Source organism: Lacerta agilis, chromosome 14 (genome assembly GCF_009819535.1).
Source record: "Lacerta agilis isolate rLacAgi1 chromosome 14, rLacAgi1.pri, whole genome shotgun sequence".
Taxonomy (NCBI): domain Eukaryota; kingdom Metazoa; phylum Chordata; class Lepidosauria; order Squamata; family Lacertidae; genus Lacerta; species Lacerta agilis.
The window spans coordinates 6009909-6034398 of NC_046325.1; the positions used below are offsets into that span (position 1 = coordinate 6009909).

Here is a 24490-nt window from a genome sequence, read left to right on the forward strand (position 1 = left end):
TATTAGTGAAAATAACATATCGACATGCATTATGTTAGAGAAATTCGCTTTGCAACCGTGAGTGTTTGGGGCAAGGTTGCGTCGCAAAAATGTTTATATTAGGTGATTGGAGCATTAAAATGTGGATGAATTCTCACGAGAACTTTTTAAAAAACAAACAAACCAAAACAATAACATCACAAACTGTTGTGGAAACGGGGAGAACCAACTTCTAATTAATCGTTAATAGAAATGTAATGTTAGGCCCAGGGTTGTTGAATTGTTGTTGTCATAATAAAGGATAGAAACCCTTCTAAAAAAAGGAGGGATAGAAACCTTTCTAAAAAAAAACCCAAACCGCTTAGCTGGAATGAGCCTAGTTGGATTTAGGGGCAGGTGACCCAGATGACTGCCTGGGGCGTTGGGTTTCGGGGGTGCCAGGCTCCATTCAGGGTGCACCTGTCACACAGACGATCTGCTCCGCCCTGAGTTCGACAGCTGAAACTAACGGAACAAACAGCTCAGAGGCCGCAAATAAAATCCCTCATGCACAAGTTCATCACCATCAGCCACCATGGAAGGGATCAGTCTTACTTGCAGTCAGGCCATGCAGCAAAGTCGCAAAATGGGGTATGAGGTGCCTAAAATTGGGTAGTGTGAGGGGTTAAAACAGAGCTCACCAAAGGAAGTCTTGACCTGAGGAGCCGTTTGGTCTAGGGCAGCGATTCACAAACTCCCCCCCCCCCCGGGTCACAGTTTCAGAATAAAAATTTGCTCGTGCCACACCAGTATTCTAATTTATAAGTACAGGGAACCAGGCAGAGGGCCTTCTCGGTAGTGGCACCCACCCTGTGGAACGCCCTCCCACCAGATGTCAAAGAGAACAACAACTACCAGACTTTTAGGGGGCATCTGAAAGCAGCCCTGCTTAGGGAAGCTTTTAATGTTTGATGGATTATTGTATTTTAATATTTTGTTGGAAGCCGCCCAGAGTGGCTGGGGAAGCCCAGCCAGGTGAGCGGGGTATAAATAATAAATTATTATTATTATTATTATTATTATTGTTGTTATTATTATTATTAGAAAACAAAAAAAGAAACAACTCCTAGTCGTGCTTGGTTTTGAAAAGATATCTATTCATATTCTGCAGATAAGAAGAAATATTTTGATGCTATGCTATACTGAAATGTTTATATGTTTCTTTGATGGTCCTTGCCATCCTCTCCTTTTGAGAACCACTGGTCAAGGAATGAGCGGACGGCCTGCCTTCTTCTTTGAAGTTCTGCTTCCCTGGAGCATTTTAAAGAATGCTGCGGTTTTGGGGGCTGGGGACACGGCAGCCTTTGAAAGATAAAGAGAGAGATGCTCACAGCGAAGGCAGCAAGACTCCTTGCTCAGAGCCCATATCACTTGATACTGCTGAAGATTATGTCTTTTTTTCTATAATTTTTATTAAATTTTCTGTTTTACATTTTAGAATATTTGTTTAAACAACCTTAAAATACCAATGAGTCCCCTTCTTCTCTTTCCATGGTTCATTTTGCACAGCATAAATCCCTGCATATTTTATATAAACTAAACCATTCAGTATTCCATTATTACATCCATCAAAACTTATTTACACTGCTGAATTTATCTTAATGCTGCCCACGTTTTCAAATAAACACAGTTCCCCTCCATATATTCAATAAACATTTTCCAATCTTCTTTAAACGTGTGTTATTCTTGTTCTCTTATTCCAGGCACGTCCAACAGGTAGATCGTGATCTACTGGTAGATCACTGGACATCTGTGGTAGATCACTGGTAGATCACTGACCCCCCCCCAAAGAAGCTCAACAACTTTGGCTCCCCTAATAAAAGCTCAATTTTTTGCCCTGCACCCCCAAAAACAGGGCTCTCCTTCTCCCTAAAAAAAGCTAAACAACAACTTTGACCTGAATGCCTTAAAAATGGGGCTTTCCTCCTCCCCAAAGAAGCTCAACCACTTTGACCTGAACCCCCCAATAGGGGGTAGATCACTGCCAGTTTTTAATTCTGTAAGTAGATCACAGTCTCTTGGGAGTTGGCTACCCCTGACTTATTCTATGTGTTAGGTCCACAAGTTGCGCATATTCCATCAGTTGAAGTTGCCGTTCTTTAGTTGTGACTTCACTCGTTCTCCATTTAGGGGCTAACGAAACATGAGCTGCAGTCACGAGGCTGGAGTCTTATCTGCCCTGGGCGGCTTACAACACCGTAAAAACACAGTACTAAAAATCAGTTTGAACAATTTACCATCAGAAGACCGGGTACCATTCTCCTGCTCTCCTTGGCCAGGACATCAGTCCCTGCCATGCTTGGGCAGGATCTGATGCTGAGGCCTGCTCTGCACCTACCTATGCACCCTTGATTTATTTTTCTGCAACTCCAAGCATGTCAAACAATTGCAAAACAACATCAAACCTATGGCTACGTAAAACATACTCAATAAACACACGCGACGTAACCGGCTGTACTCTTGCCTAAATAAAGTATACTATTTACCGTATCATATTATAGATTTCAATGGAAATAACTCATAAAGTTCAACGGAAAAAGCAGAAGACCCAGTAGACCAGTTCATTCTCTAATCAGTTGATGCGTAAGGTCCATACATGTACCATCCTGGGCAAGTTCATATATGATGTAACAAGATAGCGGATCCTATGGCGAAACAAGGTCAATATTCCGGAAATCCTTGTCTTAGACTCTGTGAAAGGATTCTGTGGAACTGTAACAAACCTTCATGTGGATTGTTTGGACTTTATGAATAGCCACAGGTGGAATGGACACTAGTACAGTGAATAGTATACTTTATTTATGCAAGAGTACAGCCGGTTACGCCTCGTGTGTTTATTGAGTATACTCCAAGCATGTCAGTTGGGGCTGATGGGAGCTGAGTCCAAAAAAATCTGGAGGACACCACCAGGCACAGGGGCTCAGATTGCTTCCCCCAAAGTGTTGCTCACTTTCCCTTTCCTTTCCTTCCTCCCCTGGCTCCTCCGCTCAGGTGTACTACTCCATTGGGGCCTTGGCCAAGTCTGTGTATGAAAAAATGTTCAGCTGGATGGTGGTCAGGATCAACAACTCACTGGAGACCAAACAACCCCGGCAGTATTTCATCGGGGTGCTGGACATCGCAGGATTCGAGATCTTTGACGTGAGTACATTGCGGTGGGTGCCACAGGATAGGATCATTGTTCTCAGGTAGATATCCCCTACCTGGAGGACTGGTGTCTTCCTATTGGGGGCGAACACGGTTTGTTCAACAGACCGCAAGCCTTTCACGTTTTGTTTCTTCCAAGTGCGACTTGTTTTCCAGAGCTGCTCATCCCTCCGCCGCTTGGCTAGGTTAGGCTAAGGGTTTGTGATTTGACCCAAGGTCGCCCAGTCAGCCTCATAGTGCGTTTCCGAGCACAATTCAAAGCGTTGGTGCTGACCTTTAAAGCCCTAAACGGCCTCGGCCCAGCATAGCTGAAGGAACGTCTCCACCCCCATCGTTCAGCCCGGACACTGAGGTCCAGCGCCGAGGGCCTTCTGGTGGTTCCCTCACTGCAAGAAGTGAAGCTACTGGGAATCAGGCAGAGGGCCTTCTCGGTGGTGGCACCCGCCCTGTGGAATGTCCTCCCACCAGATGTCAAGGAAATAAACAACTATCTGACTTTTAGAAGACATCTGAAGGCAGCCCTGTTTAGGGAAGTTTTTAATGTTTGATGCTTTATCGCTTTATTATTACAGTGGACGCTCGGGTTGCGAACACGATCCGTGCGGGAGGCGCGTTTGCAACCCGCAGCATCCGTAACCCGCAGCGCCGCATCTGCGCACATGGGATGCTTTTCTCCGCTTCTGCGCATGTGCAAAGCGCAATTTAGCATTTCTGCGCATGCGCGAGCACTGAAACCCGGAAGTAACCCGTTCTGGTACTTCCGGGTTCGGCACGGTGCGCAACCCGAAAACGTGCAACCTGAAGCAGCCATAACCCGAGGTATGACTGTAATATTAATATTAATATTAATACTAATAATATTATGTTGGGAGCCGCCCAGAGTGGCTGAGGAAACCCAACCAGATGGGTGAGGTATAAATAAATTGTTCTTGTTAAATTGTTGTTGTTGTTGTTGTTGTTGTTGTTGTTGTTGTTATCCTAGCTGAGTGGGGCTTTGAACCCTGGACAGACTGGTTTTTCAAATTGCTCGAGTCCTTGATTTCGTTTCCCTTCCTCGCTCCCTGTCTCAGTTCAACAGCTTTGAGCAGCTGTGCATCAACTTCACCAACGAGAAGCTGCAGCAGTTCTTCAACCACCACATGTTTGTGCTGGAGCAGGAAGAGTACAAGAAAGAAGGGATCGAGTGGGTCTTCATCGACTTCGGCATGGACCTCCAGGCCTGCATCGACCTCATCGAGAAGGTGTGGTTATGAGGTGCTCTCTGAGGGATGGAATCACGCCTCCATACTGAGATCAGGGAAACAGGAGGGAGGGAAAGGGTTTATCATTCATTGGCTTCCCAAATTGCCCCCTCTGTCCCACAATCCTTTTGACCTAAAGAAAAAACAACAACAGGGAAGATTCAAGATCTTGCCCTATTTGGCACTGCACTACTGATTTCCAAACTGGGGTTTGGCGATCAGGAGTGCCCTCCAAGCCTCACCCAGTCAGAGCCTCTCGCTTTCCCTCCTTCCTTCCCACTCTTCATTAATTAGCTCAGCCTTCCCCCACCTGGTGCCCACAAATGTTTGGGACTACAACTCCCATCAGCCCCTGCCAGCATTGGCTGAAGCTGATGGGGACTGTAGTCCAAAAAATCTGGAGGAACGTGTGGTTGAGGAAGAACGGGTTTGAAACAGCCGTAGTTTACCATGACATCCAAATTGGTGAAACCACCGTTGGTGAAACCACTAACCACGGTTTACTCTCAAAGCAGGATTTGAAACCAGAATCTGTTCCTGTTTTCAGTCTCTGGTTTGTGAGCAAAAGCTTGTTATACAGCAACTGTTTGTGCCAGTTCAGACATCTTGATAAATTATAGTTCTTGCTAAGGGAGGGTGGGATTAATATGGGAAGAGGGAAGGGAGTGCAGGAGCAATGGTTTGGCATTGCTAGTGTGAATTCTGAAGTGGGCCAGAGCTTCTTCAGAATAATTTCTGTATTTACAAAGGTGCAGATGTTAATTTATTTCATTTATGTAGCTGCTGTTTCCTTGCCATGCCTTTCAAACAAGTCAGGAAGAAACAGCTAACCATGGTTTCCCATTAAATTTGAACTGGGAAACTATAGTAAATAATTTACTAACAGGCCAGACTATGAAGCTTTGGCATTAAGGTGCTAGGAAGCCATTAAGCATCGTTCCTGGTTCAGAGGTAGCAGGAATCCACAGTTAACTGTGACTCCCTGCCTTGTTTGCATGAAAGGGGTGGAAGAAAGCGAGATTGTATGAAAATCATGCACCTCTCCATTTATTAAGCTGAAATGTGATTGTGGAAGCACAGCCTAGAACCCTGCCGCGTTAAGGGCTAGAAACTTGTTTGTTTCTTTGTTTTAAAGGCAAGTAATCCTCCTTTTTCACCCAATGCAAGTTTCTGGATTTGCTTTGCCCCTTACCACTGTGTAACACAACCCTGAATATAAGGGGACTGGCTATTAGCACCCTTGTTGTGCCTTGCTAAAATAAATTTTGCTTTTCCGTACACTTTTGGGGAGATGGGTTCAACCACTTCTGGGTTCTTCCCCCATCCTTCCGATTCCTTCTGTCTGATTTCACTATGGCTAATGGCTTCCAAACAACTTTAAACCATGGCTTCGTATTCTTGCGTGTTAGGGAACTATTTGCTATAGTTTCCCAGTTTGGACGCAACAGGAAACCATGGTTAGCCGGGTCTCCCTGACTTGCTGCTTTGGCTCTCTTTCCCCCCTTTTTCCGAGCAGCCGCTGGGCATCATGTCCATCCTGGAGGAGGAGTGCATGTTCCCCAAGGCCTCCGACATGACCTTCAAGGCCAAGCTGTACGACAACCACCTGGGCAAGTCAAACAACTTTGGGAAGCCCCGCAACACCAAGGGCAAGCCGGAGGCCCATTTCTCCCTCATCCATTACGCCGGCACCGTCGACTACAACATCCTTGGCTGGCTGCAGAAGAACAAAGACCCCCTCAACGAGACGGTGGTGGGGCTCTACCAGAAGTCGTCCCTCAAGCTCCTTGCTACGCTTTTCTCCAGCTACGCCGGCATGGAGGCTGGTGAGATTGATGGGCGAGCATGAGAGAGGGAGAAGGAGGAAAGGAGAAAACCAGGCCCAGCACTCAGAATCCTTGGGCACTTGCCCTGGCATCAGGGCACTCCGGGGTGGGGGGTGGGGTGGGGTGCATGGCTGCCATTTTAATTTCCCGAAATGTTCCAAATTAGGGGGCAGATGAATCTATTGTTGTTGTTGTTTAGTCGTTTAGTCATGTCCGACTCTTCATGACCCCATGGACCAGAGCACGCCAGGCACTCCTGTCTTCCACTGCCTCCCACAGTTTGGTCAGACTCATGTTGGTAGCTTCAAGAACACTGCCCAACCATCTCGTCCTCTGTCATCCCCTTCTCCTTGTGCCCTCCATCTTTCCCAACATCAGGGTCTTTTCCAGGGAGTCTTCTCTTCTCATGAGGTGGCCAAAGTCTTGGAACCTCAGCTTCAGGATCTGTCCTTCTAGTGAGCACTCAGGGCTGATTTCCTTCAGAATGGATAGGTTTGATCTTCTTGCAGTCCATGGGACTTTCAAGAGTCTCCTCCAGCACCATAATTCAAACCATCAATTCTTCAGCGATCAGCCTTCTTTATGGTCCAGCTCTCACTTCCAAACATTAATACTGGGAAAACCATAGCTTTAACTATACGGACCTTTGTCAGCAAGGTGATGTCTCTGCTTTTTAAGATGCTGTCTAGGTTTGTCATTGCTTTTCTCCCAAGAAGCAGGCGTCTTCTAATTTCATGACTGCTGTCACCGTCTGCAGTAATCATGGAACCCAAGAAAGTGAAATCTCTCACTGCCTCCATTTCTTCCCCTTCTATTTGCCAGGAGGTGATGGGACCAGTGGCCATGATCTTAGTTTTTTTGATGTTGAGCTTCAGACCATATTTTGCGCTCTCCTCTTTCACCCTCATTAAAAGGTTATTTAATTCCTCTTCACTTTCTGCCATCAAGGTTGTGTCATCAGCATATCTGAAGTTGTTGATATTTCTTCCGGCAATCTTAATTCCGGCTTGGGATTCATCCAGTCCAGCCTTTCGCATGATGATGAATCTATTAGCTTTGGTGTTCTCTTTGTTTCTTCTCATTTTTCCAGCCTTAAGTTCACTTCCCTATGTTTCTGCTTCAGTTTGCAATTTATCTTTCTTTTTTATTTAGAAGAAAAGCCTTGTGGAAATTGGTCAGCATTCAAAGCAAATTTCTCCCAGTGACGCACTTTTTCAGTATTCAGTTTTGGCTGACAAAAACACCATCATGATAATTTTAATTTTTATATGCCGCCCATCTGACTGCTGTTCCCCAGCCACTCTGGGCGGCTTCCAAAAAAGTATTTAAACACAAGCAATTTCCACTAAAGCAATGTGTTCTTTTCCCCTCATGTGTGCATGGCACAGTGCACACCTTCCCCCAGTATACACATTTTTGTATGTGTCGTCACACCGGAGAGCAGCATCACAAAATGCAGATAAGTGCAAATTTAAAAGCCATCTGCGTTTCAGTTTGTGTATTGTTTCAGAAAGCACGGATGAGGGAGGTTCACATTAAAATCTACCCTGAACTGAATTTCTACCAGTCCTAGTTTAGCATGATGCTACATGCCCAGAGTGCCTTCCATCAGCTTCGGCTGGTGGCCCAGCTACGCCCCTATCTGGACAGGGATAGCCTAACTACTGTTGTCTGTGCTCTGGTAACCTCAAGGTTAGACTACTGCAATGCGTTATACATAGGGCTGCCTCTGAAGACAGTTCGGAAACTTCAGCTAGTGCAGAATTCAGCGGCCAGGTTGTTCACCGGAGCAAGACGATTTGAGCATATTACACTGATCCTGGTCCGACTGCTCTGGCTAACAATTAGTTTCCGGGCCCAATTCAAAGTGCTGGTTTTGACCTGTAAAGCCTTAAACAGCTCAGGACCGCAATACCTCAAGGACCGCCTCCTCCCATATGAACCTACCCAGACCCTAAGATCATCTTCTGAGGCCCTCCTTCCTGTGCCTCCTTCTCGAGAGGTCTGGAGGTTGGCAACACGAGAACAGGGCCTTCTCTGCAGTGGCTCCCTATTTGTGGAATGCTCTCCCCAGGGAAGTATGCCTGATGCCTTCATTATACCTCTTTAGGCGCCAAGCCAAAATGTTCCTTTGGTTGATTTGATTGACATCCTATGCCCTCTTAAAATGTGTGTTTTTTGTGGGGTGGGGGGGATATATTGAGTTGTTGGTTTTATTTTGATTATGTATTTTCTGGTTTTATATTTTGATTTTATTCCGTGAACTGCCCTGAGACCTCCGGGTATAGAGCTGTATATAAATTCAATAAATAGAATAGAATAGAATAGAATAGAATAGAATAGAATAGAATAGAATAGAATAGAATAGAATAGAATAGAATAGAATAGAATAGAATACATTGAAGGAAGCAAGAGGCTCGTCCGGAAATGAGAGCCACCGCAGTGTAGTGGTTAGTTAGAGAGATTTCAATGACAGTCATTGGGAAGGAGACCACTGTAGGAGAACTGGATTTAAGACTGAAAAAGAAGAAGAGAAACAGAAAGAAACCAAAACTGACCTGATTTGCTCATCCCTTGGATGAGGGAGGCTTGCCTGAGTTTTCAAAGCCTTCACCCTCTGCACTTCTGTCCTCAGGTGGAGATGGAGGGAAGGGAAAAGGATCGAAGAAGAAAGGATCGTCTTTCCAGACTGTATCCGCAGTCCATCGGGTAAGAAACCAAAAGCCGCCCCACGAAAAAGATGGGAGGGGGGGTGCTTGTTTGATTTTTTTTTCTAAGTCAAGCAAGGGGGAGCAAAGAAGGCATTGCTGGAAACTAAATAAGTGTTGACACACACATTCCTCCCTCTCTTTTCCTCCTTCTCTCCTTTCGCCTCCCCCCTTTCCCTGCCTCTTCCTCCCTCTCTATTTCTGTCTTCCCTCACCTCTTCTTCTCTTCCTTTCCACTTTTCCCTCCCACCCTCTCTCTCCCATTCCTGCCTCTCCCTCTCTCCCTCCTCTGTCCCTCTCTCCTTTCCCCTCCCTCTTTCTCTCCCCTCCATTTTCTTCCCTCTGTCCCTCTCCTTCTCTCCACCTCTTTCTCTGGCAGGAGAACCTCAACAAGCTGATGGCCAACCTGAAAACCACCCACCCTCACTTTGTGAGGTGCCTCATCCCCAACGAACGGAAGGCCCCTGGTAACCGGACAGGGACAGGGCTGGTGGACCAGACTGGGAGGTGCTGGTTGCACTGGTTTGGGGAGGCCCTTGGTCAGCTAACTCACAGACAGGGACGTATCTATGGTTTCACGTTCCCCCAGCTGAGATGGAACAGGACAGGAGCCACACAGAGCAATAGAAACACCACCGCTTAAGTGTATGGGAGGTTCCTCTCCCAATGCATTGCCCGGGATCTCTAGAACCATACAATTGTGGAGTTGGTAGGGACCTCCAACTTCATCCAACCCCCCCCCCCCCGCAATGCAGGAATCTTTTGCCCAACGCTGGGCTCGAACCCATGTCCTTGAGGTTAAGAGTCTCATTCTCTCCACACTTCCAGCTCTGCAGTTTGGGAGCAGGAGTGGAGGGGTCTTTTTTCTGCCTGAAGGCCACATTCCATCCTGGGCAACCTTCTGGGATGGAGTTGTGGGTGGGGCCAGAAGAAAAAGAGGGCGGAGCAATGGATGCAAATTTTACCTCTGTACGGAAGGCTGGCGCTGTGGGTTAAACCACAGAGCCTAGGGCTTGCCGATCAGAAGGTTGGCGGTTCGAATTTCCGTGCGCTGCTCTGGTTTCGCCAGAAGCGGCTTAGTCATGCTGGCCACATGACCCGGAAGCTGTACGCCGGCTCCCTCTGCCAGTAAAGCGAGATGAGCGCCCCAACCCTAGAGTCGTCCGTGACTGGACCTAACGGTCAGGGGTCCCTTTACCTTTACCTTACGGCAGGCTAGTTTCAACACACCCACACACCTCTCTCTCCTCCAACCAGGCAAACAAGAGGCATTAATGACACAATCCATCCAGGCAAAGATACTCAAGGAGGTTGCAAAACGGTGTGGCACCCTGGACCCGAGACTTCCCACCCTTGTTTAGAGAGATGCTATGAGATGTGTGGCTAAATAAAAGACATAAACTAAGGCTGGGTGGGACCCCAGCCAAATGGAGGGCGCAGAGGAGGCCCAATTCTAACGCGGGTGATACCTCCCCCCCCTCTCCCTTCGCCAGGAGTGATGGATAATGCTCTGGTCATGCACCAGCTCCGCTGTAACGGAGTCCTGGAGGGGATCCGGATCTGCCGGAAGGGATTCCCCAACCGGATCCTTTACGGGGACTTCAGGCAAAGGTGAATCTGCTTTTGGGGGTCACGCTGGGTGGAGGGTGGCCCTTCCCTGCACTGTGCCTGTCGCAACCTGTAACATTTGCTACCTCCCCCACCATTGAGAAATGCCTTTCATAACAGTATTGTTGTTATGTGAGGGCAAATGGCTCTCTTTGGAGGTCATGAAACGGCCTGGTCATTGACGGTGGACAACGGACAGCAACGTGCAATTAATTAGCCGGTAAAAATATCTGGAGCACAAGTCGCATTTATACACCAGCATAGTAGCTGTGCTCAGTCCGATTATTCCTTAAAAGGTTCTGGGGGAAAATTCTAGAATTCTGGCGTTCTCTTTGGACTAGAACTGCCCCCCCCCCGGGCACTTGCTTCTGCGTCCCTAACCGTACAGCCAAGTATTATAATTAATATTTAAGACAAATAGTACATTACAACATGTTTTAATGGGACTGCTTTATTTTGTGTTTTCATTATGGATTCTTATTTAATGTTTGTGCCATTGGCCTTTATGCTTGTAAACTGCTTAGAAGGCTATTTCGGCACTAAGTGCTATATAAATTGATTAACAGCAACAACGATGGTTAAAAACAACAACAACCATTAATCGTTCACTGACCCAAATTGAAAACAGGCCTAAAACAGGTCAATTAAGAAATATGCCGTCCCGGTTTTACGCCCCTGTACTTCCTTCCCATCAGAAAAATCTTACAGCATTGGCAGGGGAATCTAACAGAATATTTCCCTCGCCACCAGGTACCGTATCCTGAACCCAGCTTCCATCCCCGAGGGCCAGTTCATCGACAGCCGGAAAGGAGCAGAGAAGCTCTTGGGCTCCTTAGATATCGACCACAACCAGTACAAGTTTGGCCACACTAAGGTGAGCGGGTGGAGCATTTGCGGCCGCTTCCAGACAACCTCTTTATTCAGCACCCATGCTGATTTAACTTTCACATAACTTACGTGGTCATTAGACGATATCCAGTATTTATTGAGCATTTGTTCTGATTTGTTTTCATAGAGTGGTTATATCACAGTAATTTGCTTGTGGGGTGTCTATGCGTTCCCTTTCATATTTTATACAACCACCCTTTTCGATGTGTTTCCCAGTCAGTTTCTGAACTGCAAGAATGTCACATGGATTTGTTGCGCTAAGCAAGCAATCCGCGATAAAACTTGGTACCGCTGGGGTGATTGACATCCGTGAGTCGGACAGGGAAGTGTTGTCTGCATTGAGACTCAGGTGTATAGAGCTAAACTCAAAATGCTTGTTTACAAAGCTATTGTACTACCAACCTTACTGTCTGCTTGTGAAACATGGACCACTTAAAAACACCATCTCCAACTCCTTGAAAGATTCCATCAATGGTGTCTCCGGAAAATTTTTACACATCACTTGGGAAGACAGGCGAACTAATGCCAGTGTACTGGAAGAAGGAAAGATCACCAGTGTCGAAGCAATGATTCTTCAACATCAACTTGTTGTTCGGATGCCTGATTGTTGTTGTTGTTCAGTCGTTCAGTTGTGTCCGACTCTTCGTGACCCCATGGACCAGAGCACGCCAGGCACGCCTATCCTTCACTGCCTCTCGCAGTTTGGCCAAACTCATGTTAGTAGCTTCGAGAACACTGTCCAACCATCTCATCCTCTGTCGTCCCCTTCTCCTTGTGCCCTCCATCTTTCCCAACATCAGGGTCTTTTCCAGGGAGTCTTCTCTTCTCATGAGGTGGCCAAAGTACTGGAGCCTCAACTTCAGGATCTGTCCTTCTAGTGAGCACTCAGGGCTGATTTCTTTGAGAATGGATAGGTTTGATCTTCTTGCAGTCCATGGGACTCTCAAGAGTCTCCTCCAGCACCATAATTCAAAAGCATCAATTCTTCGGCGATCAGCCTTCTTGATGGTCCAGCTCTCAGGATGCCTGATTATCATCTTCCAAAGCAACTACTCTATTCTGAACTTAAAAATGGAAAGCGTAATGCTGGTGGTCTTACAAAAGAGGTTTAAAGACTGTCTCAAGGCAAATCTAAAAAAATGTAGTATAAACACCGACAATTGGGAAACACTGGCCTGCGAGCGCTCCCATTGGAGAACAGCCTTTACCAAAGGTGTCATGGGCTTTGAAACAAAATAGAAAATTCTTTTCAGTAGCACCTTAGAGACCAACTGTGTTTGTTCTTGGTATGAGCTTTCGTGTGCATGTATCTGAAGAAGTGTGCATGCACACGAAAGCTCATACCAAGAACAAACACAGTTGGTCTCTAAGGTGCTACTGAAAAGAATTTTCTATTTTGTTTCAACTATGGCAGACCAACACGGCTACCCACCTGTAAATGGGCTTTGAAGACACTCGAACTCAGGACACAAGGGAGAAACGTGCTAAGAGGAAGGCACGCTTGGCAAACTCTCACCGTGAAAACTTGGCAAAGCCTCCTGCCCGGAAACTTATGTCCCCACTGTGGAAGGATGTGTGGATCCAGAATTGGCCTCCACAGTCTCTTGCGGACTCACTGTTAAATCTGGGTTTATGGAAGACAATCTTACTCGGCTACGAGTGACTGCAGAGGAGGAGGAGGAGGAGAAGAAGAAGAAGAAGAAGAAGAAGAAGAAGAAGAAGAAGAAGAAGAAGAAGAAGAAGAAGAAGAAGAAGAAGAAGAAAGACTGGTACTCATCTAGTGCCTTGTGGACAGGATTGTATTATAGATAGATGATAGAGATAGATGATAGATAGATAGATAGATAGATAGATAGATAGATAGATAGACAGATAGAGTTATGTATTTCAGATAGATAGATAGATAGATAGATAGATAGATAGATAGATAGATAGACAGAGTTATGTATTTCAGATAGATAGATAGATAGATAGATAGATAGATAGATAGATAGATAGAGGCTTAGCCAGAGGTGCTCATGACGACACCCCTACCACATTTTCCTCTCCTTCCAGGTGTTTTTCAAGGCTGGGCTGCTGGGCCTATTGGAGGAAATGCGAGATGAACGCCTTTCCCGTATCATCACCCGCATCCAAGCGCAGGCCAGGGGTCAGCTCATGCGCATTGAGTTTAAGAAGATTATGGAGCGTCGGTGAGCGCCGTGACTATCCCTTCTTATCTTGCAGGTTGGGTGGGAGGAAGAATAGATCCCCACGGTATCTGGAAGAGGGAGATTTCCACAGGGCTACCTGTTGTTCCATTTCAACAAAGGTGCTACAGGCACTTTCCGAATGCGCTTTCAGAGCATTTCGGCTGGATTTGGTTTGCGGGGAATCTTAGCTTTGGCTATTTAATGAGCATTTGTCCCGATTTGTTCACGGGGTGCTTAGATGGCATCTCATCAAAGCAAGCGGCGCATTTCCCCATCATTTTCCTTATTGCAGAAAAAAGAAGTCTGGTCTTTAGGGGCAGGCAGGTAGGTGGGCTTGTCTCCTCAAACAACTGCAATTGTGCAGCTGAAATTTAGCAGCATGAGACAGGATCCCATCTGAAAATAGGGACGGCCTGGAAACACCTTTCGCAGTCACAAGAAGACCCGCTCTTGATGGTTGTCGGAAATGCTGGTGGGCAGTTGCTTTGCTAGGCAACATGCCTGTTTAAAATTTATTTGGCTAGTACTTATGTAGTACTTATTTATTTGCACTTATAGTCTGTCCTTCGCCAAATGGTTCCGAGGGCGAGTTGCGAACACCCGCAATTAAAATAAGCAAGTGTGTACAGTTAGAATCATTTTAAAAATCATTTTATATTGCGTTTTATACCATAAACTGCCCTGTGATCCTCGGATGAAGGGCAGCACAGAAATTTAATACAATAAATGAATGAAGTGAAAAAGGGGGCCCATGGGAAGGGGGAAAAAACACATGTGGAACTCTACAGCAATGCCCACCAAGACCTCACGAATTGCAGTTTCTTTTCTTCTCCTTGCCTGGAACCTCGTTTTCAAAACCAAAAAGCAATCCGTATCAGGATAAATAGATAAAAAAAGCAGTGGCACAGAATACAAAGCACAGCAATGGAAGAGGAGGCAAGACAGCCAATCGGTCAAAGGCCTTGAGAGTTGCAATTTTGACCAATCACTGAAAACCACAGGGACAGGGTATTAAATAGTGGGTGGACATAGCAGACGACACAGTGATTCTTCAAGCAGCTCTGTTTATTCTCAGGCTGGAACACAACTGAGCTGAAGGGCTCAGCAGCCTGCTTATATAGAACTCAGCTACAAGCAACAGTAACAACTTTCTGCAGTTACCCAATCCCTGAACGTCACTTTCAATCCCTCATTTGCATGTGCGGACTTGAGTGAGAACTGCAGCAGCATGAACTATATACACACACCCCTAGTGGCCTAGGGTGAGAACTTCAATACATAACACAGGGCCTTAACCCCATTGAGTCCCCTAGCTCCGTATTGCCCACTGAGACAGGCGGACTCCCTCCAGGGTTTCTGGCAGGGAGGTGGGGGAAAGGCTTTCCCTGCTTAGGGACTAAATCGCCTGTTTCCTTCCCCTCCTTCCCCCAGGGATGCGTTGCTGGTGATTCAGTGGAACATCCGGGCGTTCATGGGGGTGAAGAACTGGCCTTGGATGAAGCTGTTCTTCAAAATCAAGCCTCTGCTCAAGAGCGCAGAGACCGAGAAGGAGATGCAGGTAACGCTTCTCGGATTATTACGACTGAAATTGATCCAGGAACTGCTAAGGGTTAAACAAACAAAAAAGTTAAGGGCTGCCACACTGAGTCCGTCCAGAAACATCTGGAAGGCCATTGAGTGCCCCAGGCTATCCCTGATTTGCTCACAGGGGTTCATAGCAGGCAGTCTATATACTCCGCAGATATATAAACACCTTGCACAACAGTGTAATTAATGCAGAATTGGCCCTGTTACATGTTTGACACGATGCTCATTCCACATTTGTAAGAAATTAGTCTTTCAATGTGGCAGCTCCCCCACTTTCCTGCCTATTGACATCAGGCCTTCGCTGTTACTCCTTTCAGTGGAAATATTTTTGTTTAGGCAAGCCTATCCGGATGTGTAGGGTGTTGATGCTTTAACCTGAGTTTTAGCTTATCGGTTTTAATGACTTTTTTTTTTGAAGGTTTTCAAAATTATTTAAAAACTGTTTGCTGATAGTTTCATTTTTAAAATTCAGTTTGTAACCTGCTTGGGGTTTTATTTACAATCAAGTGGTATATACATTTTTATGAAATAAATACACAAACAGTGAAGGCCAGGTTGAACCCTTTGCATGCTAGTCTTCTACAAACGAGGGCCGGTATTTTCCGGTTGCGAAACCGTTCAAACGCACAACCTCACACCTGCAATCTGAAGTTGAAAAAGGTCCCGAACCAGCTTTGCCCTGCCAGCTTTGAAATATCCCTTCCCAATATATAAACCTGCCACTTGCTTTTCCTTTGAACCAGCTACCGCTGGATGGCTGGCTGGTTGAGTCCATCAGTCTCGTTTTCTTCTCCGCAGACAATGAAGGAAGAATTTGGGCGGCTGAAGGAAGCTCTGGAGAAATCGGAGACTCGGAGGAAGGAGCTGGAGGAAAAGATGGTCTCCCTATTGCAGGAGAAGAATGACCTCCAGCTGCAGGTTCAAGCTGTGAGTGACTTTATAAACCCATCAGGACAAACTGCAAGGTCCTTGAGAGAGTCCTCGGTTGCTTCCACCATGTGACCTGCTCATTGAGCGTATTTACGGATTTGTTTGCATAAGGTTTGCGGGGAGGTTAGACGACGTTGGTGATCTATTGTGCGTTGATTCTGGTTTGCTTGCAGAGAGAGTCGGCGCTGCTGCATTGAGCAAACGCCACCTCACATTTTGCAGTTCGTTTCATAGCTGTCAAGTTTCGGATTTGAAAATAAGGGATCAGCAGCCTCACCTATCCTGGGGACAGTCACATGGCAGTGGTGGGCGGAACCAGAAGCCAAAAGTGGGCGGCACTGGTGTGAACGCGCGCAGTAGGCTTACTGTATTTTGGAAACGCTGCCCGTGGGCTACGACGCCTGTAAGCGCGGGAAATGGCTCCCGCTTGCTTTGAGGCTGCAAGGAGGCGAGGTCTTCCCAGTCCCTGGCCAGCAGGGGATGGGAAAGGTGCTGCTTCCTTTGAAAAAACGGGAAATTAAAGGGATATAAAAAATAAGGGATAGCAGCGGGAAACTGCTTGAAATAAGGGAGATTCCCGGGGAAAACAGGATACTTGACAGCACTGGTTCGTTTCCTCATCTCTCTCCTTATCGCTCTTGTTACGCGACGGATCAACTTCAGTGGCGAAACCTGAATTGACCGGTATATGACCGAATCACACCCAAAGTTGGCAAGAAGCTGTGGTCTAGCCACACTGATGGCCTAGGCAGATTTCCCACCACTGCCCTGACTGCCAGCAGCTCTCCAGGATTTCAGATGGGGGTCCTTCCCTGTCGTACCTGGAGATGCCGGGGTCTGAATCTGGGAGCTTCTGAATGCAAACCATCAGCTCTACCGGCAAGCTACCGGCACCAAAGGATCTCCTTTGGCAGCAATACTTGACTCTGTAATCAACGGCCTCTATTTTTACCGGTAGATGGTAAAAAGGTAAAAGGCAAATGACCCCTGGACGGTTAAGTCCAGTCAAAGGCGACTAGGGGGTTGTGGCGCTCATCTCTCTTCGGGACAAAGGAGCAGGCATTTGTCCACTGACAGCTTTCCGGGTCGTGCAGCCAGCATGACTAAACCGCTTCTGCCGCAATGGAACACTGTGACAGAAGCCAGAGCACACGGAAACGCTGTTTACCTTCCTGCCGCAGCAGTACCTATTTATCTACTTGCACTGGCTTGATTTCGAACTGGTGGGTTGGCAGGAGCTGGGACAGAGGAACGGGAGCTCACCCCTTCGCGGGGAATCGAACTGCCGACCTTCCGATAGGCAAGCCCAAGAGGCTCAGTGGCTTAGACCGCAGCGCCACCTGGTGGGTGAAAAGTGTGGATGAAATGCGTCCTTCCCACCTAATTGCATCTGAAGGCTTCCAAAAGCTTAAGGTTATTGGCGTCTATAGAAACAAGTTGTTTGAGGAAAGGGTCATAGCTCAGCGGTAGAGCATTTGCTTGGCAAGCAGAAGGCCCCAGGTTCAATTCCAGCATTTCCAGGCAGGACTAGGAATTTCCCCCTTTCTGAAACGCTGGACAGCCACTGCCAGTCAGAGTGGAAAATACTGAGCTATATGGGCCAATAGTTTGACTCAGTATAAAGCAGCTTCCTATGTTTCTGTGAAATGGGCGCATATGGAATAAACAAAATTGTTCAGGATACTGGGCAGATATGGAGCAAAGGTCAAAGTACACTGTTGCTCTCTCTTAAGAAGACAGGAAGGTGCATTGGGATCAAAACAGCCTTTTACATTATCAAAAAGTCCTAACGTATTTGTTTTATTTTTATTTATTAAATTTGTATACCACCTTCTACCCATAGACCTCAGGGCGTTTCACAACATAGAATCACAATATAAAAAGCACTTTTGACCTTTCACATCCCATCTCTTTGCAGCACCACCTTGTTCCCGTTTACTCCTTCCTCCTCAAATGCCCAAACAGACTCTTGCTTTTCCCAAAAATAAAAAACCCAACAATTTCCTTCCTCTCCTCTTGCAGGAGCAAGATAATCTGAACGACGCTGAGGAACGGTGCGACCAGCTGATCAAGAACAAGATTCAGCTGGAGGCCAAGGTGAAGGAGCTGACCGAGAGGATGGAGGACGAGGAGGAGATGAACGCCGAGCTGACGGCCAAGAAGCGGAAGCTGGAGGACGAGTGTTCGGAGCTCAAGAAGGACATTGACGACCTGGAGCTGACCCTGGCGAAAGTGGAGAAGGAGAAGCACGCCACGGAAAACAAGGTGTGCTTAGAGTGGGAGCATGTTCCCTATGCGAACCTGCCCAGGTGATAAGGTCCTCAGGTGAGGACGTTATCCCAGCCCCTTCGACGTCAGTGGCACATCTGGTGGGGACACAAGAGAGGGCCTTTTTGGTGGTGGCTCCCTGTTCTGAACCGCAGGCCCAAAGGAGGGCTTGTGGGAGTGATTGGTGTCAGGGAACCGTCAGAGCCCAGCGGGGTGGTGGAAGGGCTCTGCGAGGCTCCAGGTTCCCAACACTGACCAAGCGGCTCAGTGGAGGAGGGGGCAACGGCAGTTCCGTCGCCCCAATTGCGTAGAGGGGTGAAACACAGGGATGAGAGGAGGAGACTTGGGGTGCCCAAGTTCTTTTGTTGGGGGCGCTCCAGCAAAGCGCCACTTCCGGGATCTGAGAGTGACTAAGACGGTCACTGACTTTTGAGCTCTGCAATGTATATAGTTGTACAATAAATCCTGTAAATAAGAGGATCCGGAGTCAGGACTCTTTACTCACGAGAAGCCACCACAGAAACCTTACATTTGGGTGCAGGGAGACCAAAGAAGGATGTCAAAAACATCAGAATAGCCAGTTCTAGAGAAGTTGTCGACTTCGGCAAAGCAGTCTTACAGTTCTCTTAGCCTTTGCAGACACCGCAACAAGGAGATGGCTTTTCCTGCACCCAAACAAACGTTTATTCGTTCTTAATACAGCAGAGCAGCGTATGTCATTTCACCTGACTAGCTGAGGGCATAGACGGCAAATACCCAAACTTGTCAGGATGCTGTCAGCGGCTCCTGGCTGTTTGCCTAGGAAAGTATAAAGACAAGGAAAAGTTTCTTACAGTCCTTTTCTATTTCAATCTTTAGAGAGAGAGGCTATAGAACCCAGCCTCTTGGAATAATGGCGTTGTCCCAAGTGAATCTGCACCCCAACCCCCCCCCCCATCTCTCCCACCTCCTCATTCATCACTTCAGCAGGTGCTACTATGTGCCCTCTGTCTTTGAGCTCTTTGCTCTCCTACTTTTAAGGCTTGCCGGGTTCCGGGAGATGGAGTGTCTGGGATGCTTTCTAATGACAATGTGTCAGCCAGGTGTTGCTCTGGCTCTGACTGCTCATCCTCTCCCATTATTTCCCAACTTTCCCCCTCATCTGCCTCTGAGCTGTGACTTCCCGCAAACCCCTATTGTCTTCTTCCTCCTCCCTGGTAGGGTCAGGATGGGGAGACGGTCTCCCCTATTCCACCTCTGCCCAGTCCTTGACAAAACCTTACAGATAATTCTCCTTTCTGGGCTCAGAGCCCAGGCCCCCCAATTCCACAGATAAGGATTGCATCAAAGCAGGCCAATTAGTATATGATTATAAACACATATGAGCCCATTGCTGCAACCACTACCAATTAATTGTGGGGTTTTCTTGAGTACCAAGATGCTTCTGGAATGGTTCGCCTTTGGTTCAACACACTCCCATATTGTGGAATTCCTTCCCAAGAGAGGTCCGACTGGCTCCCTCTTTTGTTATCCTTCCGCCAGCAGGCTAAGGCCTCTGCAACATATTTTGCCGGAAGGCTAAGACTTGCTTTCTCTCCCACCGGTCGCCACAGATCAGGCTGAGTGCTGACGGCAGTGCAGTTGGCTGCCTTCTAGCTAGGAGCTTCTCCCCACATGCTCCCGGGACCCTTACATGTAGATTCAAGGTAGTCTCTTCCCCACAACTCCTCACATCTCTGGGGTTTGGCCTTCCCGCCAGGTGAAAAATCTCACGGAGGAAATGGCCGGTCTGGATGAGATCATCGCCAAGCTGACCAAGGAGAAGAAATCCTTGCAAGAGGCCCACCAGCAAGCTTTGGACGACCTGCAGGTCGAAGAAGACAAAGTCAACACGCTCACCAAAGCCAAGCTGAAGCTGGAGCAGCAGGCGGACGATGTGAGTCAACAGGCAGAGACTAGAGAATCTCATGAATATGAGCATATAAGAAGCTGTTGTCAGAGCTGTGGCCTTCCAACTCCAACTCCCATCAGCCCTGACCATATATATATATAATTGAATTTCCTGTTTTGCAATTTAGAATATTCATTTAAACAACCTTAAAATATCAAAAACTTCCCTTCTTCTCTTTCCATGTTTCATTTTGCAAAACATAAATCCATAGCTGTCAACTTTTCCCCTTTCTTGCGAAGAATCCTATTCAGAATAAGGGAATTTCCCTTTAAAAGGGGGGGGGAGTTGACAGCTATGCATAAACCCCTGCATATTTTAAATAAACTAAACCATTCAGTATTCCATTATGACACCCATCAAAACTTAATCTACACTGTTGTATTTATCTTAACGTTGCCAATGTTTTCGAGTACACAATTCCCCCCCCCATATATTCAGTAAACATTTTCCAACCTTCTTCAAACGTATGTTCTTCTTGTTCTCTTATTCTGTATGTTAGGTCGGCAAGCTGCGCGTATTCTGTCAGCTTAAGTTGCCATTCTTCTTTAGTTGGGACCTCAGGGGTGGGTGACATTTTACGTCCTGTGGGCCACATTGATAACCTTCCCAAGGCTGCGTGCCGGCAGTGGATGGGGACAGAGTTCGAATTGGGTGGGTTAATAGATGTGCCTCCACTCCGCCTCCACAGCTGGAGCTTCTGAATGCCATTTGCTGGAAACCACAGGAGAGGAGAGGGCTCTTGTGCTCTGGCCCTGCTAGCGAGCAGGATGCCTGTTTGGCTCCTGAGATACTGGGGCACTGGACTAGGTGGGCTGTTGTCCTGATCTAGGAGGGCTCCCTCTTTCCATACTCCATCCAGGCAAATGTGCCCCCCCCCAAAAAAGGTTGGCCAACCTCTGATCTAGTAGACTCCCCCAAATGAATTCTACAGTCCAAAGCACAAGAAACCACCTGTGACTAACGCCCGTTTCTTCCTCTTCTTCTTCTTCTTCTTCTTCTTCTTCTTCTTCTTCTTCTTCTTTCAAACCAGCTGGAAGGCTCCCTGGAACAGGAGAGGAAGATCCGGATGGACCTGGAACGGGCCAAGAGGAAGCTGGAAGGGGACTTGAAGCTGACCCAGGAGAACATCATGGACCTGGAGAACGACAAGCAACAGCTGGAGGACAAACTGAAAAAGTAGGGGACGTGCCTCATCTCGGCATGCTTTGTAGGAGCCTTTGGGAAACAGGAAGACCCAGAAAAGGGAGAGAGAGAGGCTGCCCCTCTCTGCCTGCCACTACCAAATTCTTTTCACTGTTTCTTATTGGGTAGCATATTCGTGGAGGAGGAGGCTATTGATGGCGGGTAGCCATGACGGCTATGCTGTTGCTGGAGGCAGTGATCTTTCCAAATGCCATTTGCTGGAAGCCACAGGAGAGGGCTCTTGTGCTCAGGTTGTGCTCGTTGGCTTCCCACTGGGGCGTCTAGTTGGCCAGGATGCTGGACTAGGTAGACCACTGGCCCGATCCAGTAGACTCTGCTTTATATTCTTAGAAAGACCCAAAACAAATGCATGTGAACTGTGTCCAGTTCTGGGCACCAGGGTGTAAGGCGGGTTTCTTGCTGATACATTGCAACGTGCCTGGAGACCCAAGGTTGAAGAGCCCTGGTCTAGAGCAAAGAGCCTCATTCTGGTGGTGGCTCAGGGAGTGGTGGAAATCCTGCGGACCAGAGAGGGGTGGGAAATGGGAAGACTGGAGATGTTTACTTCTCACAATGCCTTTTTCAGGAAGGAGTTTGACATCAACCAGCAGAACAGCAAGATCGAAGATGAGCAGGCCCTGGCTTCGCAGCTGCAGAAGAAGCTGAAGGAACTGCAGGTAGGTTCCCTGCTTAGACCTTCAGCTTTCAGGAGGCTCTCTGCTCTAGAAATGCCCGGGGATGGACTTTCCCTCTTTCCCCACCTTCTGACCTAGAACCAACCCCCTGTGGGTTTGGCCCTGGGGCAAGCCACATGCCAAGCAAAGGTTCTGCCCTTGAGCCAATATGCTGGATGGATTGAGGGACCCGTCTTCTTTTTTTCTGGGGTCCAGGCACGAATCGAGGAGCTGGAAGAAGAGCTGGAGGCAGAGCGAGCATCCCGGGCCAAGGTGGAGAAGCAGCGCTCCGACCTCTCGCGGGAGCTGGAGGAGATCAGCGAGCGGCTGGAGGAGGCCGGCGGGGCCACGACCGTGCAGGTCGAACTGAACAAGAAGCGGGAGGCAGAATTCCAGAAGATGCGCCGCGACCTGGAGGAGGCCACTCTCCACCACGAGGCCACGGCGGCCACGCTCCGCAAGAAGCACGCCGACTCGGCGGCGGAGCTGGGGGAGCAGATCGACAACCTGCAGCGCGTGAAGCAGAAGCTGGAGAAGGAGAAGAGCGAGTTGAAGCTGGAACTGGATGATGTGGGCTCCAATATGGAGCAGCTGCTGAAAGCCAAGGTGGTGTATGGATGGAGGAGGAGTGAAAGTTAGCTCAAAGGGGTACCTGGATACCTGGAGGTGGAAGCTGGGGGGAGGTGAAAGCTGGGAAGGTATTATCCTGATACCTTCTGGAGACCAAGCTGAACCAAGGGACATCTTACAGGGATGTTCTTTGGTGGACTGTCTCCAAATGATGTATTCAACCCAACTGAATAACATGGCCATATCGTCCAGAGCACTGTGTACAAATCCAGCATGTTCCTTTAAACTGAGGGGCTCAGTTAAGCCTGATTAAGATTAAAAGGGCAGCGTGTGGCCTGTTTGCCTGAAGGTTTTGACCCACCTTCCTCATGTCGCTGCCTTGCTGGCATCTGGAGCTGTCATCCTCGGTCCTCTCTCACCTTCCTCGTTTCCCCCCCCCTTCCCCTCTCGGCCGGCAGGTGAATTTGGAGAAGATGTGTCGCACGGTGGAGGACCAGGCCGCAGATTACCGGGCCAAGTTTGAGGAGACCCAGAGGACCCTCAACGACACCAACACACAGCGGGCCAAACTCCAGACGGAAAATGGTAAAACATCGTTTTCCCACTGCCTTTCTGATTATTTACTTCCTAGAGTAATCTTACCAGATGTCCCCATTTCCCGGGGACAGTCACTGGATTTACAAATCAGTCCCCATACAAAATCCATTGAAGTTGAAAAGTGTACCCGGATTCATTGGGAAGAAATCTGGTAACCTTATTCTGGAGGGAACAAAATCCAGAACTGGCCCTGCCATTAGGCATAGTGAGCACCTCAGGTGGCAAATATTGCGGGGAAGCAGCAACCATTGGATATTCCTCTTTGTTGCCCTTCAGTTAGTTTTTTTTGAGGGAGCCCTAACCTGGCCATGGCTTTAGGTGCCGTGGAGGGTGCTGTTCAGCCATTGTTCATCTTCCACTCCATTTGGTTTCCTTATGTGGAATGGAGAGTGGGCGGCCATCTTGGCCATCGCCTCAGGCCACGAAATGTCTTGGGCCCCGGACGGAGCGCATTAGCTTTGCAGAAGCAAACGTGTCGTCTTCCCTGCCCCTCAGGAGAACTCGCCCGCCAACTCGAAGAGAAAGAGGCTCTCATTTCTCAGCTCACTCGAGGGAAGCAGTCGTATACCCAGCAAATGGAGGACTTGAAGAGGCAGCTGGAAGAGGAGGCCAAGGTAAAAGAGCCACAAGAACCATAGGCTCGGATTCCGAGGTGGAGGGATGCTGAGAGAAAACAGAACGAGAGAATCGCAGGAACTGTGGGTCAGGGATTGGAGCCTGAGGGGAAATCAGTGGAATATGAGAACCAGAGGAATTGTAGCTCAGGATTCAGATGTTGCAGTGGGAGAAGCCACGAAGGAGGCGCTGAGGAAGTTCGACCAAATTTTCTTATGTCCGTCCTGCACTCAGGCCAAGAATGCTCTGGCACATGCGCTGCAGTCGGCCCGCCATGACTGCGACCTACTGAGGGAGCAGTATGAGGAAGAAGTAGAGGCCAAAGCGGAGCTCCAGCGCTCACTGTCGAAGGCCAACTCTGAGGTGGCGCAGTGGAGGACCAAGTACGAGACCGACGCCATCCAGAGGACGGAGGAGCTGGAGGAGGCCAAGTAAGTGAGAAGGTCTGGAGTGGATGTCTACCTCAGCCCTGCGAGCTCACAGGCCCACCTGGCTCTCGTGGAATGGCG

At 48.0% G+C, this 24490-nt stretch overlaps 1 protein-coding gene across 1 annotated transcript in view; it reads left to right on the forward strand.

Moving 5' to 3' along the window:
- Positions 1-24490, forward strand: part of LOC117058003 (myosin-6) — a 51827-nt gene that overhangs the window by 15670 nt on the left and 11667 nt on the right. The window contains exons 14-31 of the mRNA XM_033168849.1: positions 3010-3159; positions 4236-4406; positions 5923-6232; positions 8868-8941; positions 9320-9407; positions 10434-10551; positions 11299-11422; positions 13492-13628; positions 15060-15186; positions 16014-16142; positions 18168-18410; positions 20152-20328; positions 21374-21519; positions 22112-22202; positions 22416-22805; positions 23228-23354; positions 23862-23980; positions 24216-24412. Coding sequence (XP_033024740.1) covers positions 3010-3159; positions 4236-4406; positions 5923-6232; positions 8868-8941; positions 9320-9407; positions 10434-10551; positions 11299-11422; positions 13492-13628; positions 15060-15186; positions 16014-16142; positions 18168-18410; positions 20152-20328; positions 21374-21519; positions 22112-22202; positions 22416-22805; positions 23228-23354; positions 23862-23980; positions 24216-24412 — 2918 coding nt within the window. The remainder of the gene's footprint in view (positions 1-3009; positions 3160-4235; positions 4407-5922; positions 6233-8867; positions 8942-9319; positions 9408-10433; positions 10552-11298; positions 11423-13491; positions 13629-15059; positions 15187-16013; positions 16143-18167; positions 18411-20151; positions 20329-21373; positions 21520-22111; positions 22203-22415; positions 22806-23227; positions 23355-23861; positions 23981-24215; positions 24413-24490) is intronic.